At 38.8% G+C, this 18400-nt stretch overlaps 2 protein-coding genes across 28 annotated transcripts in view; both read right to left on the bottom strand.

The window, feature by feature from the left end:
- Nucleotides 1-18400, bottom strand: part of zfh2 (Zn finger homeodomain 2) — a 2927436-nt gene that overhangs the window by 1267791 nt on the left and 1641245 nt on the right. For all 27 annotated transcript variants that reach the window (XR_010947790.1, XR_010947791.1, XR_010947792.1 and 24 more), the window contains one exon: nt 3216-3862. Coding sequence is in view for 2 of the 27 variants with exons in the window: in XM_067757915.1 (XP_067614016.1) it covers nt 3216-3862 (647 nt within the window). In the remaining 25 variants the exon portion in view is untranslated. The remainder of the gene's footprint in view (nt 1-3215; nt 3863-18400) is intronic.
- On the bottom strand, nt 16164-17060 carry LOC137234309 (protein OPI10 homolog). The gene has a single exon (XM_067757918.1). The coding sequence runs from the start codon at nt 16914-16916 to the stop codon at nt 16341-16343; it is 576 nt and encodes a 191-aa protein (XP_067614019.1). The 5' UTR covers nt 16917-17060; the 3' UTR covers nt 16164-16340.

The raw sequence follows: 18400 nt of genomic DNA, 5'->3' as shown, positions 1-18400 counted from the left end.
TGGCTTACCGGTCGGCAGTGCATGAGACAACGGGCCAAACTCCTGAGAAAGTATTTTTGGAAATGACCTTCGACTGTCAGCTGATTTGAAGTTTGGAATAAATGCCGATGCGGAGAGAAATCACTGGCGTCTTGGAGAAAGAAATGAAGGAAATACACGATCTTGTAAGACAAAGAACCAAGATTATGAGTGACAATATGGAAGCCAGATAAGGAGATTTGGTTCTGTTATACAACCCACAACGAAAAAAGGTTTGTCCCTGAAATTGCAGTGTAATTGGGAAGGCCCATACAAAGTTATACACGAATCAAATATTTAGTTTACCGCATACAAACCATTGGCATACCACGAAACAAAATGAAAATGGTTGATTTTGAAAGGCTGGCAGCGTGTAGATCGGAAAATTTGTCTGATCGGGACGATCCGACTTAGGTGGAGGGCAGTGTGGCGAATACTGACATCACTAGGCTGTTAGTAAATAATCACGCAACAAAAAAAAAAAAACATTAAAGCGAGCCACACTGATGTACATGAACACATTAATCATCATTTATACACATACATAGATGGCGACGAAGAGACATCTCACACACACACATATGTAGTCATCAGCCGAAGTAGTTACTCACACATACACACGCACATGGCAATGAGAAACGCATGAACTACAAATATACATGTATATCGCTGGTAACTTAGCAGGAGATTCTAAAAGGTGAAACGTCTAGAGCTTTGGAGAAATACTCTGCTGAGGCAACAGAGTATAAAAGCAGCGTAAGCTGAGGCATGACTAATCAGTTTCATTTAACCACGCTATCAGTTGCGAAGTGAAGTATAATTGTACTATTCCCAAAGTAGTCTGATTTTGGAATACAGAATATTGAAGGGATTTATTCAACAGTTTAGCTATTCGAACGTTAGCAAAATGTTTCAAATAAGCGGAATTTCCCAAAAATTTGTTACAGTATATACAAACAAATAAATTGTGTGCAGTGTTAAACTTTTCGGAGTAATATGAAAACTAATATTGGTATACTTTAAAACAGAGCCGGCCACACAAATACTAAAACAATTGCATAAGTGTGTGTAAAAATTGAGTGACAACTCCCCACAGTGTGCTAAAAGAAAATGTGGACTGTGAAGTTCGAAATTAAAAAGGACCCTGGTTATTTGATTTCAAGCTAATCCTAACAATACTTACTTATATTCATATAACTAAGAAGGCGGAGGTCGAGCTAGCCAGATAAAACTTTTTTATAAAAGAAGGTATGGTGTTTCTTCAATGCAAAATTTACTTAAAAAATCAATTTTTCATCAAGAAAGAACTATAAATCAAAATAAATGTTAAGATAGAAATAAATATTTTCAAAACATAAAGTTATTCAATAAAAAAAAAAAATGTATAAAAATTAATAAAACTAAGTAGAACGTATAAAAAGTTACTTATATTAAATTGTCAATATTTATTAATAATTAATTAATTATTATTAATTATTAATATTTAAATTGTCAATATTAATATGTATGTTCAAAGGAACTTAATAATACTAACTAAAACGTATTAAAAGTCACTTTAACATTGCAGCATAGTGTTTTTATTATGTGCCAAAAAAGTAGCATGGACTTTTTCTTTTGCATTCATTGTTGATTTTGGTGAGTGAACAGCGAAAGCAAACGATCGTGATCGCACATCGTTAGTGTTTGTGTGAAAATACGAAGTCAAATTGCACAATGTGCAACTTTTGGCAGGCTCTGCTTTAAAATTTAGCACCGAATTATTTAGTGTGTAAAAATTTACTGTACTCAATCAGTATTAGACTTTTACGCCCCGATTCTAGTGTGGTAACAACATTCTTCAACACGGTAAAGAAATCATGCGGCAACTTTTACACCCTTTTGGTATTCTACCCGCGAAAGTAGCCGGATAATTTTTTACCCACAAAAATAAGTGGTTACATCGAAATAACCATACAACAGCTGTTGTTTAGAAAAAGGAAAAACTGAAAAATAAAGAATTGTAAGCGCAAATAAGTAAAGATAATAGTAAAAAAGTGTTGCGTCTTGCTATACATATTTGTTTACATTATGTACTTTCACAGGATAAATTACAATATACCTATGTAGAAACTTATCATGCATAATATGGATATACACATCGTCCCGGTTATTCGTTAATCTCGTATCTACGAGTGAGACATTTTCGGTAAAGCGAACACGGTTACCACACCATGTTTTCATTTGGGACCAAAATTCATCGAAAAAAATGACCAAATTTTTGTTTTATTTTATTAGTATTGATATTTTGTTACATTCTTTACATATTCTTCATGCACATCTCTGTGTTCTCATATTTGTATAAGATATTCTCAGTTATCTATTATTTCCCCTTATCAATTACTCATAAGTATACATTCCGTTACTCTTTAAAGTAAAACATGTATATATAATATCATCAGAGCATCAAATAAACAGTCTTAACGAAGTATTAAACACAACATATTGGCGACGAGAGCTAAAACGACTCACGTAACTAAAGGCAATGGCTGCTGCTCCATTTTGAATAATTTTATACAAAACACTTCTTCCGAAATCAAATTTATTTTGCATTTGCTTCCTTCTGTCTTCGAGTTAAAATATTTCTTGTGCCAAGATACTTAGCTTAGTGAGAAATATTTAAATATCAACGTGCCAAATATCAAATGGACCAAAGTGGCAACCGTAAAAGCGAAGAAAACTACCTTTCAAATTTCTCCACAGACACTGGTGAGTTTTTCGGTGATGGCAGCGTTACCACTTAGACCAGAATCACGGATAAAAGGACTGGTAACGATATTCGGTTACATAATGTTCTGGGTACTATTTTACCGGGAACGCTCAGAATCGGGACGTTAGGAGTGGTATCAGAACAGATTTGGAGTCAACGCATTTACTCGTTGTATAGAGTAATGGCAGATGTGAACCGCATGTTGATGTTGTGTGGTGGTAGCGTGATCCAACATCCAATCTTTTTTATTATTATTAAAATTTAAATTCTATTTCTAGAATAGTTCTTTTCTGCCCTTCTTTTTCCTATACACCACGAAGTGCGGTTTTGACTACAACATATTTTGGTGTGTATATAGATAAACCCAAAGATATTATAGAAATTATACCTATCAGTTCAACCATTTTTTAAAAGTAAATAGCAGCATGCCAACCTAATAATTGTACATTACCTGTGATATATTCGGAATTGCACATTGTTTCTGCCGTTCTTCTTGAAGTTGCACCGTATTGATTATAGCTTCTGCTGCTCCAACAGCTGTGTGAGTATCTTGTGCAATAATATCATTACTGAGACGTGTGTTGTTTCTGCCATTAAGAGGATCCGTATTTGCTTTTGACGACGTCAGCAGACCGACGCTGCCATCAGTCTCAGCTTCATTGCGATCAGCTCCAAAAATTAATGGTGGTGCTAGATTCATGAAATTCATTGACATTATATGGTGGAATTGCATAAGATTAAGAATTTCAATGGCATTTAATGTAGATGCATTAACATCAGATCCAGAAGCTGTTAACTGTGGTAAAGCCTTTTGTTCTGGTATTTGCTGTTGTTGCGACAGATACGCCTGTGTTAAAAGCGGAACACTATGGTTAATTTGTATGGGCTTCATTAGCTGTGTCGTCGCTTTGCTATCAGCGGTCGGTAGCTCTTCATTTCTGCATTGTTGTTGAACTGTAGCTTGATTTAACAAAACAGCTTTTATTCCAGCGGGACTTTTCTGTTGCTGATTTTGTAGTATATTTATTGGTAACGTGGGCTCATGAGTCGAATCATTGAGATTCTTGTTTTTTGCTGACGTGTGCATTAATTGACGAGCTAAAAAGTGTTGAGGCCAAGAAGAAAATAATACTACAATATTAATATAAATTCAAAAGCTCTTGAAAAGTTGCTGAGTAGGGGCGTATATTTTTTCGCTCCTTGTTCAAAATCTAAAAGTTAGTATTGTATTTGGTATTAATATCTAATGTCCATTATATTGCATCCAGGGCGAAAATAAATAAAGAAAATATGGAAGACAAAAATTATGTGGAGCTGAAGCTTATATACTCCGCTGTTCCCTTTTATCGTTAAACAAAACAAGAAAAACTATGAAGATGGACTGTATTGATGCCGAAGACTTCGTACCTTTCATGAATGGAGCTGAGCAATAATCTTACCCCTTTTGTGATATCCGAGTAATCTGCTGTACGGGATATATAAGAAGGAGAGAAGATGTACATATTTAAGCGATAAACGATAATTATCAAATAAATAATGGATCGGTAATCCTCACACTAAGTTTCTTGTCGTTAACGTGAGATAGCTATGACAAAAATAATCGATTTTTTCAGAGAACAGTATAGGCAGTATTCCTAAGAATTTGGTGAAATGTGAAAATGAGGCATAAATTTCCAAAGCTTTTTATTTTAATGATCGTTTGTATGGGATATATACTATAGATACGACAGATCTCTGCGAGAAATGTGAAGCTTCTAGCTGTTAAAATGGGGCCGAAATTACGAGCAGCTTCTTATCTAAACAATCGGTTTTATGGAATATATGCCATATACATGGCCGATCTGGTGAAATTTGACGATCTTATTTCATATACGATAAAAAATTCTTTTCTGAAATATGGGTTGAATGGGGGTTACATGCTAAAGTGGTCCGATCCGATCAGTTCTGGCAAATTTCTGATCGGGGACCAAAATGTACCCGCCCACCAAATTTCATCAAGATATCTCAAAAATTGAGGGACTAGTTTGCGTAAAAACAGACAGACAGATATGGCTTAATCAACTGAGCTTGTCATACTCATCATTTCGTTATACTTATTGGGGACTCTATCTGATCTCTTTTCAGGATTTACAATTTTGAGGTTCGTGACAAACTTTATATACCATTTAATTTTTATGAAAGGTATAATGAGGCAGCTTCCCCACATTTATTAGAAATATTCCTCGTTATAAAGAAAATAAGTTTACCCAATTTTTTCACCATAAGTAAATTCTTCTTCGAATTATAGGGCCTATTAATGGTGACTTATAACCATAACACCATAACCAGATAAAACTGTTGATCGAATCTACCTTATGGAAATTAATGTAATCGATTAATGGTGCCATAACATTACGCTAACGTCACAACCATACCATAGCCAACCAATTGGTTTCTGGTTTCTCGCCATATCCATAACCTAAAAATATTTGAATTGGTGAATTTAATAACTTTTTAATATATTTATTTTGGGCAAATTTTTTGTTACAATTGTAATTATTTGGAACTTTTCGGCCGATAAAATAAAGACAAAACACAAGGTTTCTCTTTTCCTCCTACGCGTTTCTTTGAAATTTTTTCATTTTAATCAGGGAGACTGTATATTTATCATAAAATATGACATAAAAGAAAACAAACATTAACACATTAGTTAGAATTACACAACTTATATCACTCTGTTGTTAACATAATACTTACATTCAATTTATGCTTCGTCCATTGGCTGATAATGCCGCCATATAAGCGTAGTTTATATTGCTGACATCTTCTTTAAAATTCATTGCAGTATTGATTTTTTGTTGTATTCGTAGAGCTTCCAGCATCATTCGTGTTCGTTCTTTCCCCGCAACGTCTAATATTTTAGCGTTTTCGAAGTCCGCTGTGTGTCCTTTGTTGGTCAGATGTTCGCATAGTGCTGTTGTTGTTTTTTTATTTTTGGCGTCTTGTCTATGTTCGTTTATTCGTACACTTAGCCATCGCTTCGTCGTTCCAATGTATATTTGATTGCAAGTTTCTCCTGCGCGCCCATTACATTTTATTTCGTATACCACATTATGTTATTGTGCTTTGTCGATTTTGTCTTTTGTTTGTGTAAAGATTGTGTTCAAAGTTCGATTTGGTTTATGCGCAAATTTTATATTGTTGTTGAGTGTGATGCTATACAATGTTTTGTTGTCCGTTAATCCTTGTATGTAATTGACGCCTGCATATATTTGCTTTTCTTTTACATTATTTTGTTCAGTGATGCTTTGCAGCAGTTGGTTTCACTGATTGTTGTTGTTATCCATGCGTCTATTAATGTATTAGGGTAGCCATTCTTATATAAAATGTTTTTAATTTTTTTAACATTTGTGGTCATGAACTCCTGTTCACTTAAATTGTAGATATTCTTTATAAAGCTTATGGCCGTGTTCTTTTTTTGCATCCATGGGTGATTTGAATGGTAGTTTATTATTCTAGATGATGATACGGATTTAGCATACCAATTAGTTTTTAGGGTTTGGTTCGATATTATAACTTCGAAATCTTGGAAGGCCAAGTTGTTGTTTTTCTCTTTCTCTACTGTAAAATTTATTTTGGTATGTTGGTTATTTAGTGTTTTAAGTATTTCTTCCACGTCCTTAGTTTTAATAAGAATATATCATCTACATATTTGTTTATGTATTTGATATATTTGTCCTTTAATTTAGGCTCAGCAATGCTGTTTAGGCCCAATGCCTAACTTGTATCTGATTGACGGCGCCCCTCCCTAACGTTTTAATAATATTTCCAGCCACCCACACTCACGCCGCATTCGTGTGCATGCATGCACATGCATGCGTTTCATACGCATGCACGTGTGTGTGCGGGTTGTCAGCACCCATGCACGTATATGTGGGGGTTGTTGTGTGTGTGGCTTTTTTCCCCTCCTTAATACCAGAGGACCTTTTCGCGGCTTAGCGGTTGTCCTCAACGGGATAACCGGCCTCTTTTTCGATCGACCGCCAACCAGCACACATCGCAAGGATCACCATCGTCACTTAAAGCGCCAAGGTAATATTGTATCAACACTATATATATTCCCATCACTCTAAATTAAAGTATTATTTTATAACGAGGAATTCCTCTTGTGTTTTTATTTATTTCTTTTGAGCGAACCATCCACTCCAAGATCGACCCGTGTGCGCCTACCCACTGCCGGTTCCAGACGCACCCAGGCCGAAGATTGGTCCTTACTTCCCGAAAAAGGAACTAAAAGCACCTACAAATTACAGTCCACATATCAACCTGCACAGCACATTTGCATACTAGACAATTTGTCAAAGGATTGCCGCAACAGCCAAACACAACACGAGAAAAGTGGGATTATATTACACAAATTAGCAGCCACCGGAGCCACAGCCATCACAGCAATAAATACCGCCAGCACAAAAACCAATAAGAAGTAAGTGTCATATTTCTTGCCACTTTTTTTTGAGTGTCCGTGACTAAAAAATTAAGAAAATACCCGTGTTTTTGCGAAAAAATTGAGATCGAGCGGGGGTGAAAAAGGTGAAACTTTATTTTAGTGAGCGCCAGTTTTTTTCTTTCTTAAATTGTTTTTTCTTCGAATTTAATTCACTTGGTTTTAATATTTATTTCGGTCCTTGTGATTATCTGGTTCATCCCCCCACAAGCGGTTAGGTTTTCCAGACACAACACAAGGAAGAGGATAACCTAACCTCACTTTCCTCACTATATTGAATAGGTTTTTTTGTTGTTGTTATTTCGTGCACATCACAAAACGAAGTTAAGTTCAACTTAGTTAATCCGGCGCTCACTTCACTGAAAACACTTTTTGCACTTTTTTTCCGCTTATTCTCAATTCCGAAAAACAATATCGCACGCACTTGTCTTTTTACAATTCAACCATTAAACTGTGTAGGTGGCGAGTGGTCCCCTTTTTCTGTTATTTACTGCCGAGGCAAAAGTCCAAAAATAAATCCTTTTTGTTGTCGCTGTTGTGACAAAAAGTCCATAAAATAAACCCTTTTTCGTTGTCGCTACCAAGACAAAAAGTCTGCAATAAACAAAATAAATAATAAACTTGAAGTTCAATAGTTTTTATTTAGGGCTGGGCAGGCATTTTAACTCTGAAGAGTTCCATTTCTATAATCGGCAATTTTCTCGTTAATAAACGTAAATAAAACAATAGAAACCTACATCCGTTTAGCAGAATCAATCGCAGAGTTTGATAAAGATTACAGCCTTATTCCGGAGAGCGACCATAGCAAACACACCCTTGCAATACAGCAGGAAGAGTTGCGGCTCTTGTGGAAGAAGGTAAAGTCTGCGTTTGATTCGCTATTGGGATCTGATGAGGTGTCAGCGGATGACGTTATGGCGATCAGAAAGAAGCAAAAGGCAGCATACGCAATCTACGTGCGATGTTCAGCGTCTATATCTGCTGAGGCAGAAAAATACAAGAAAGCGGACAAGAACGTCAACCCTGAGCAAGAACCTCATGCGGTATAAAATTCGCCTCCCTGCTTGCGACACGGAAGTTTTTAAAGGGGATTATCTGTCTTGGCCAACTTTTCGCGACCTTTTCACGGCAATTTATATAAACAATTCCAGCTTGAAAGGGGTGGAAAAGTTATTCCATCTCAACAACAAAACGCAGGGCGAAGCAAAAAATGCCCTCTCACAAATGAAGGTTTCGAGATGGCCTGGAAAAACTTGTGTGAAAGATACGAAAACAAACGTATCTTAGTTAACACACAACTACAAATTTTATTTAACTTAAAAAAGGTAGAGAGTGAGTGTGGCAGTTCAATAAAAAAGCTGCAAAATGATATAAATAATTGTATTTCGTCCCTCAAATGCCACAAAATTGACACTTCCAATTGGGATGCAATCCTGACCTATCTATGCTCAACCAAGTTACCAGAGAGCACGCTGGCTCTTTGGGAGCAAAGTATAGACCATAAAATGGACATATCCAAGTGGGAGGATATGGATAAATTCCTGTCTAATCGGTTTCAGACACTTGAAACAGTGTCTGGTTTTACAGGGCATGCCACTTCGAAAGTGCAAAAACAAAACGCGTCCCGACAATCGCTTTTCAAACGAAAGTATCCAAACAAACAATAAAATCAATTTGTAAAATGTGTAAATCCCCTGAACACAGATTACGCAACTGTTCACGCTTTTGCGAGTTAACCCCTCCAGAAAGGATTAAATTCATAAAATCTACAAGTGGTTGTCTGAATTGTCTATCCCCAGGACACACAGTGACCAGATGCACCAGTTCCTACAACTGCAATACGTGCCACTCTCGTCACCATACGCTCCTGCATGCGGATACCCTACAGAAAAACACCACCTACAACCCGCCCCAACACTCCTACGATAATAGGCCCTCTACTTCGAGACAGGCATTAGCGAGACAGGAATCAGAAAAACCAGGTTTAAACGGGAACAAAAATGTGACATCCTGTCATACGAATTCCAGCACAGGTGTGCTATTAGGAACTGCTCGCGTACACATTCGCCATAATGGTACCGACTTCTCCGCACGGGCATTAATTGATTCAGGGTCTGAATGATCCTTTATTACTGAAAGACTGAAACGCAGAATCAATTTGCCAGCGAGAAAAATGCATGCCCAAGTTTCAGGCATCACAAATGCGGTGTCAGCTCAGGTGAAAGAGGCATCCAAAATTGAATTACGTTCACCAGTGGATGCCTGCTTCAGCCTGACTACACCCGTTCTAGTCCTAGCCAAACTCACTGGGAATCTTCCATCCTGCCATATCAACGCCATGAGTATGCAGGCATTCCCAGACTTGGTTTTGGCAGATAAAAGTTTCTACATCAACGAAGACGTAGACCTCATACTTGGAGGAGACATATATCCCCAAATTATACTGAGCGGTCTGAAAAAGAATGTACTAAATACACTTTTGGCCCAAGAGACAGTGTTCGGTTGGATACTAACCGGTCGCATCGAAGCACCGAGTCCAACGAAGAGCATCATGTCATTCTACAACGAGGTTGCGTTAGACAATCAATTAAAAGCTTTCTGGGAGGTAGAAAATGTGCCCAAAAATAAAATGCTTAATGAAGAAGAAAGGTATTGTGAAAAATTATTTAAGGACACAACAAAACGTGATGAAAGTGGAAGATATACCGTTTCGCTACCATTCAGGCAGGATTACCCTGAGAATATTAAATTAGGACCGTCCCTAAAGCGAGCATGTTCACAATTCTTCAGAAATGAGGGGCGATTACTGAAAAACCAAGAGTTAGGGAAAGAATATGTTCGGGTGTTATCCGAATACGAAACGCTTGGACATATGAGAAAAATCAAAAACAACATTCCATCCGACGATTCCGATAGTTATTTCCTGCCCCACCACGCCGTGGTAAAAGCGGAAAGTACCACTACCAAAGTGCGCGTCGTCTTCAACGCGTCAAGTCCGACAGCAAATGGCATTAGTCTAAACGACATACTCCACCCAGGTCCAGTACTCCAAGCAGACTTGCCTATTTTAATTCTACGTTGGAGACTGTACCGCTTTGTCTTTAATAGTGACATAGAAAAGATGTATAGGCAAATTTGGGTGACCGATAATCACGCCAAGTTTCAAAGAATTGTCCATCGAACATCCCCCAACGAACCCATCAGTCTTTACGAACTAAAGACTGTCACCTTTGGTGTAAACTGCGCCCCCTACCTCGCGATACGGTCACTTCTGCAATTGGCTGATGATGTGGAAGATACGCACCCAATAGCATCGGGTATATTACGAGAAAGTTGTATGTCGACGACGTTTTATCTGGAGGACATACAATAGCGTCAACCATCAGAGCAAGAAACGAGATTCGCGAAGCATTACACTCAGCTGGCTTTCCATTGCGCAAGTGGACATCAAATTGTGAGGAAATCCTTCAGGACATCCCCAAAACGGATCTGCTCAGCGAGGACTTCCTAGCGTTTGAAGAGGCTAGCTCGGTGAAGGCACTCGGAATACGATGGAACGTGCATTCAGACATGTTTTACTTCACCGCAGGAGCTTTAGAGAGTGGCGAGAACATCACCAAACGCGTAATCCTATCCGCTATAGCCAAACTTTTCGACCCTTTAGGCTGGCTTGCACCAGTGGTCATAGTGGCAAAAATACTAATGCAGCATATCTGGTTAGAGGGCACCGGGTGGGACGAACCTGTCTCCCCAACTACCTTAGAACGGTGGGAAAATTTCACCCAACACTATAGCGAAATAGATAACATTAGGATACCGCGGTGGGTAAATTTTTCACCGGAAGACGACATAGAAATCCACGGCTTCTGTGACGCTTCCGAGAAAGCATATGCGGCAGCGGTATACATGCGCGTGAAAAGAGACGATCAGTTTTTCATTCACTTACTCTTAGCAAAAACCAGAGTAGCTCCAGTGAAAACCATCTCGCTACCACGTTTAGAACTCTGCGGCGCCGTGCTTCTCGCAGAAATGATGGAATCAATATTCCGAAATATACATTTGGGACCCGTAAAAGTTCACCTCTGGACGGATTCAACCATCGTACTCGCATGGATAAGAAAGCCGCCCTGTTCCTGGTCAACCTTCGTCGCACACCGAATCACTAAGATCATCGATATGGTCGTAGCAAGGACTGGCTTCACGTGGACTCGGAATCTAATCCAGCGGATCTAGGAAGCAGAGGACTACTTGCATCAGAGTTGACCAACAATTCGTTGTGGTGGCAGGGACCTTCTTGGCTGCAAGAAGACAATTCCCACTGGCCAGCACAAGAGACCGAATACAAAACGTCCGTTGAGGAAAAGAGGGCACAAACATATGCCACGACAAGGGTAGATCATGTAGATATTCTCGATCGTTTTTCAAATTTACCCAGGGCTTTGAAGGTTCTATCCTATGTTAGGAGATTTTATAAACGAACTCACCCAAAAACTAAAGCGATGTTCCACGAAAGGTCGTGCATAATCTCAGCCGATGAGCATTAATACGAGTCTGTCAGAAACAATTTTACGGGACAGAATATTTAAAATTAAAAAATAGGGAACCTATCGATCGCAAGAGTGAAATACTGTCCCTAAATCCATATATCGACAAAGATGATATTATTAGAACAGGGGGGGCGTCTAGGGGCGTCAAAAGACATATCATACAACGAGCGTCATCCAATCATCTTGCCTTACAATTGCAGGCTGTCTCGCCTGACAGTTATGATGGCTCATCATGACTCCCTTCATGGCGAGAACCAGCTCATGCTCCGTCTCATCCAAACCCAATACTGGATACCGAATGTCAAGACCATGATCAGAGCCACCATCCACAATTGCAAAACCTGCATTATTCACCGAAAGCAGGCACAGTCCCAACTTATGGGGACCCTTCCCTGCGAGCGGACTACTTTTACCCGCGCGTTCACCAATACCGGGGTAGACTTTGCAGGGCCTTTCGACATCAAAAGCTACCGCGGTAGGGGATGTCGACTGTCAAAAGGCTACGTATGCCTTTTCGTCTGTTTTTCCACTAAGGCTATCCATTTAGAAGCCACTAGTGACCTTAGTACCCCAGGTTTCCTCGCGGCCTTTTCACGTTTTATCGCGAGAAGAGGATGTCCGAAGAACATCTACTCCGACAATGGTACGAACTTTGTCGGAGCTTCCAGATCTCTACGATCGGAATTCAAAGCCTTCCTGGCAGAAAGCCGAGACAAAACAGTCTCCAAGTATAGCCATTAAGCATTAACTTGGCATTTTATTCCCGCTGGCTCTCCACATATGGGCGGCTTGTGGGAAGCGGGAGTGAAGAGCTTCAAAAGCCACTTCAAAAAGATCGCTTCTCCCCACAAATATACTATGGAGGAGTTCCAAACACTTTTGTGCTGGATTAAGGCGTGCCTCAACTCGCGCCCTCTCAGTCCGGGGTCGAATGACCCAACGGACCTGGAACCCCTAACTCCAGGACATTTCCTAACAGGCAGCCATCTTCTGGCGCCGCCAGAACCGGATGTGAACGAAAGCACGGCCTCCATAATAAACAGATGGCAGAAGCTCAAAGCCCTCCATCACACTTTCTGCAAACGATGGAAGGTGGAATATCTATCCGAACTTCAAAAACGAGTGAAGTGGAAGCATCCCAAAGAAAATATAAAATTGGGAGATCTCGCTGTCCTCAAAGAGGACAACTTATCTCCCAACGAGTGGAGGCTAGGTAGAGTCGTCGACGTACACCCCGGAGAAGATAACCGAGTACGTGTAGTCGACCTCATAACCGAGAAGGGTCAAGTCAGACGACCTTTGGTCAAACTGATCCTTCTTCCCACGGAGATAGATTGTGCGAGGACCAAAAGCTTCGCTTAACAATCCCCCCCGTTCCTCCACATCCCTCCGTTCAAAAAAAAAAATATCCCACTCACTCGTTCTCCCATAACGAGGATACCCGAAAAGCCCTCACGCAGATCCCCCATCTGCCACAAAATTCTATTTTTTCATTTTCAAAGAGAACATCCCATAATTCACTCGCTCACCCCGAGCGAGGTCACCAGAAGCCCTAACGCAGACCCGCTATCTGCCAAAGAACATAAAGGCCTTCGGCCTAATTTATTTACAATTTTCAAAATCCAAACCCTGCTCTCGCTCCCCGAACGAGGCCAAAACACCCTAACACAGATTCACTATCTGCCACAGAATCCACAATTAAATTAGCAATTACACCGCCCAAATATCATATCCCATATAACCTAAACGGCCAAATTTCAAAGTATTTTCGATTCGAGAATTATAAAATCGTCGAGAGAAAGTGTATTTCAAATGTTATTATTTTCCAATAATAATTTTCTATTGATATCCTTACACATTTCTGATCTAAGCTGTTAGTGTATTTGATATCATTGCAAAATTGAGTTTTGCCTATACGAATTAATGTTTGATTGTTTTTCGGTGTCTCTTTCCGATCATATTCATGAACATTTTTCAATCATGAGGATATGCTACAGAATTTTTAAACGGAAAGGTATTCCAAAAATTGATTTCATAAATGCGTTTTTAATTATACCTAGTATGAAATAATTGACTTTTGGGTTTATATTTTAATTATTATTCGTACACAATTCCATTTGTAAGGAAATTATAATAATTGCCAAAGGTAATCTCAAATGTGACATATACATCCTCCGTCAGAGAAAACCCAAGTCATTCTGGTACGTAGAACCAGTTGCTGTGGCAATTTTCATACAACTTGAAAATGCCAATTTTCACCACTAGCTTCTTTGAGAAAGAATATGGACAATAGGGATATGTTTTACTGCAGTAAAAGTTCGTTGTGGTACATTTAAAATTACAACACCTGTACTACTTATTATTGGGTAGCTCGTCGACGCTTTGCTAATTTTCTGCTATACTCATAGCCATAATCTAAGTTAGGATTGACTGTATTTCTGTTTCGCATGATTCGTTTAATTAGGAAATAAATTTGGAGATGAAGACCAGGGGCTCGGAAATGGTATGCACGATTATCATCTTCCTTAGCCCATCGTATGCATTCAATTATATCGCGTAAATCGTGTTCCATGGGTTATTAGGTGTGTTATTTTGAATACGAATAATAACTACTACCACCCTTATATAACTTTGGACTCCTACTTTCTTTATAAAATCTCCGCCTACACTCTTTTCATTTCTTCTGATTTTATTAACTAATTAGTACGTATTTAAACATCATATGACAAATACAAATTAATGACTTACATGCTCATTGTCGCTCCCTAATACAATGGTTTTTGTATTTGATTGTGACTATCCCACATCCCAGAATGTAAGTGAACCATTTCGCGTTGACATAAAATAATTTTATTCCTCTAAAAATTAGGAAGTTAAATTAAAGGGTCAGCTTACTGATATTTCACAATATGAACGTCAATAACACTATCACCAATATACACAAATGAAGCTCACCTATCATGATTTTGTACCTCCATTTCCTTCTCCAATATTTGTAACGCTTTAGACTCCGGTTTTACGATGTATACGCTGCCGCCTCCAATGTCGAATTAGCAACATCTGCGCCTTCTAAGGCTGTGTTTACCCCGTCAGTTATAGCATCATTGCAATTGATTGTGCGTAGAAATACGATGGGATCTTTTAAACTATCTGAATTAAGCGCATCACAGGACTGACGATATTGCTCACTGAGCACAAATGACGCATAATAGTCTTCTTCTTAAAGTTTTAAAAGTGTTCATTATATCTCAATAAGTGATGATCCACATCATTGGGGTAATTGCGATTAATAAATTTTGTTTATTTGTCAGTTGGGTTGCTTCATGTACAATCGGGCCTGTGGCAACTTTGCTTATAATATATTACCCGCCTTATGCTGCCACCATCAGGTGCTGGTGCGAAATAGTATTCTTTCACCATCTAAGCTTTCGAGTTTGGGTTCATTGATAGAATTTGCATCATTCCTATGCGAACAGAGTTGTGTGACCAAGATTCCATCGCTGTATACGTTTTGCTTCGAAGTAGCACGCACTACTTTAGTAACTTCATTGTTAAAATGACCGATGCGTGGGCGGTTAAGAATATCTATAAACTTTGGATCCGATTGGCAATGCACTTCTCTTAATCCAAAAAAAAAAAAACCATTGAATACATTTCTCCTTAGCGCCACAGTGGACGCAAGAACGTTGTGTTGGCGTTGTATTCTTGCTCTTTACCACAGGCTATAATTACAGGAAATCGCCACCAGGTTTCAACTGAATTCCACAGAAGGGGTGCTCATTTTTTGCGTATGCGTCTGACTGCGGCCTCGATTTTCTCAAAATATTGTCCATACACCATGGAGATCTCGTATCTGATTAGTCATTTGCATTTACGCCAGATTTGAACACTGGCTGGACGAGATCCCAATTCAATATAACGCTGTAACCCATAATCACCAGTGCCGATCCCGGCCAACACGTGCAAAGTTGCAACACCAATAAGACAAGCAGCTACACCTGTCGAAGCTGTAGCCACAGTGCCATCCGGTGGCAGAGCAGATATGATTTTACGCAAAAGAATACTTTTCCCTGTACCAGCAGAGCCCGTGAAGAATACACTCCTACCCGAAGGGCAGGTAATCAAAACAGTTATTTGTTCCTCACAAAGTCCTCGGGTCCTAATGTTGATGAACTCTGATCCTGATAGTCTTTTTGCAGCTGGTTCTGCTTGATCATCGCCACCTTTATTTAATCGAAACGTCGTTTTTTAGCAGCCAGTGGCGGTGGCGTTTTCCCCGGACCACGTCCTAGCAGACCAATCTTCATCCTGGCCATTATTATATCCATTGTAGTTACTGGCGATGAAGCCGCCTAAACAACATCGCTATTCTGTATAAGAGCACCGTATTAATCAGATAAATGCTCGATTTAAGAGGAAAACTCACCAGAAAGAATTTTTCTGGACTTAAAATCATCCTTCCATGTGCCCGATCACAATCGAAATGAACAAACCCGCGTACAAGAATTAGATTACTTCTTCTCTCGAAGTATGAACAAGAGGCTAATTAACACTTCCAGAAATATGGATTATGAGCCATACGTCTTTGAAAGTTTGCATACCAATTTTGCAATGTCGATAGAGGCACTAGCGTTTCGTTGCTCAATGGTGGAATCTGTTGAGGAGTCACGGTGAAACTGGATGCGTAATTGAAAAAGTTTTCTAACATCTTTTGGCTAAATTGCAGATTTGCATTCGTATTTTGCACAGCTGGCGTCAACTCAGCAATCATAAGCTCTGGTTCGACTGAGATTGCAATTTGTGATGTATGTGAAATCTCTTGTGCACCAAAAATCATTCCATGCTCCGTCGCCTCTAGTTCATGTCTTTTCTTAAGTTGTGAGATTTTAAAGCTTGCACTGGATATGTGACCCAAGTACTGCCATGTTGGAGCCGAATTATCATCAGGCCAACTAAAGTATACAGCGGCTGCTGTTCCTTCGGGCAGGGCTGTTACACCAGTTAAAAGCACAACTATATAGTTAACATGATCTATATCTGGAACATTTATGACAACTTTATTCTCATCCACGGGTGTAAAATCTGTCTGCGGCAAACGCCCTGAAATAATCAATCCAAACATATTCAGCTACTCTACACCTTAAAAAGGCAATGAATAATTAAAAAATTTGCTCAACGAAGCGCTCTAGAACAATTGGCAACTACGTGACGATTTTAATTTCCGTAGCAACCAAGTTGAACTGGCCCAACGATTGTCAAAACTTATAATGTGGGTTGCAATTGCGAATTTGATTTTGGCACCAGTTATTTTCATATGGCAGTGCTTATATTTCTTATTTTCATATGCAAATGTATTGAGAAAAGAGCCAGGAATGTTAGGAATGCGGACATGGTCTAATTACCAGTTATATTTACATTTTAATGAACGCGAACATGGATTGGACGCACGGCTGAACCGTGCTTATGATTACGCAGACAGGTACCTAGGGTCATTTTCACCTCCTTTAACGGCAGTATTAGCAAGAAATATATTATTTATATCTGGTGGAATTCTGGTGCTAATCCAGGCCCTGGGCATATACGATGAATATGTTCTTCAAGTGGAACACGTTTTAACAATAATGCCCTTTACACTAATGTTTGTATTTCGGCCGCAAGCATTGAAGTTGGTAAAATTTTTTAAAAGTTTTACAATGACTGTGAAGGGTGTCGGAAATGTGTGCTCATTTGCACAAATGGACGTTCGAAAATACGGAAATCCGGATTGGCAAATACCAAAGCCTTCCTTAAAACAAAAGGTAAATCTAGATGACCATGGCTTAGCTGCCAAAAATAAACACGATAATGGAAAAATTGAGCCTTCTTTAATTCGTTTTACCTTAACCAACCCCGAATGGAAAGTGCCACCAGAAGCTGCAAATTTTTTAAATGAAATACGTGAACATGCTGCTGAAGACCTGAAAATTAAAATAAAAGTAATTATTAATGGAAAATAAAATAAAATTAAAAATTGATTTTATTTTTGTAATAATGAATAGAAGCAAATATTAGAATTGTACTTACCCTTACATATTCTGCATCCAATATTCCACAAACGATTGTACTACGGCCACGCGCCGTAGTAAAAGGAATGAAGCAACGAAAAAAATCTTTCGATTAGTCCCGTTTGTTCAGTTCAGAGGAATTTACATTCTATACACGGGTGTGTATGAATGTGCGCAATTTTTTTTGTCTTGGCTGCCGGTAAATATCTACCAGTACGCGGACTTTTTAAGAGAAAAATGTTGGTAGACAAAAAAAAAATGAAAATAGTAATAGTTGGTAGTTTTTTACCAAGAAAACAACAGCTACAATTCAGATGTGTACAAACAATTAGTAAGGTATTGTAGAACAAATATCGCACATTTCCAAGGAAATGACACCTTTAAAACACGTAAACAAGACAAAATTACATGCACATTTGTATATACCTATGTACAAAGCTTATGCCTATACGATACTCACTTTTTTCCTGTATCGTGAGTGTGAAATACTGACAAACATGCACCAAAACGTCTAACCACAACAACAATTTTCCAAGGTACCAAAATTACTGCCGAAAAATAA

This window comes from Eurosta solidaginis, chromosome X, assembly GCF_040869045.1.
Source record: "Eurosta solidaginis isolate ZX-2024a chromosome X, ASM4086904v1, whole genome shotgun sequence".
In the NCBI taxonomy this organism is placed as follows: Eukaryota; Metazoa; Arthropoda; class Insecta; order Diptera; family Tephritidae; genus Eurosta; species Eurosta solidaginis.
Note: the sequence above shows the minus strand (reverse complement) of the source record. Positions and strands in the feature narration are given on the sequence as shown.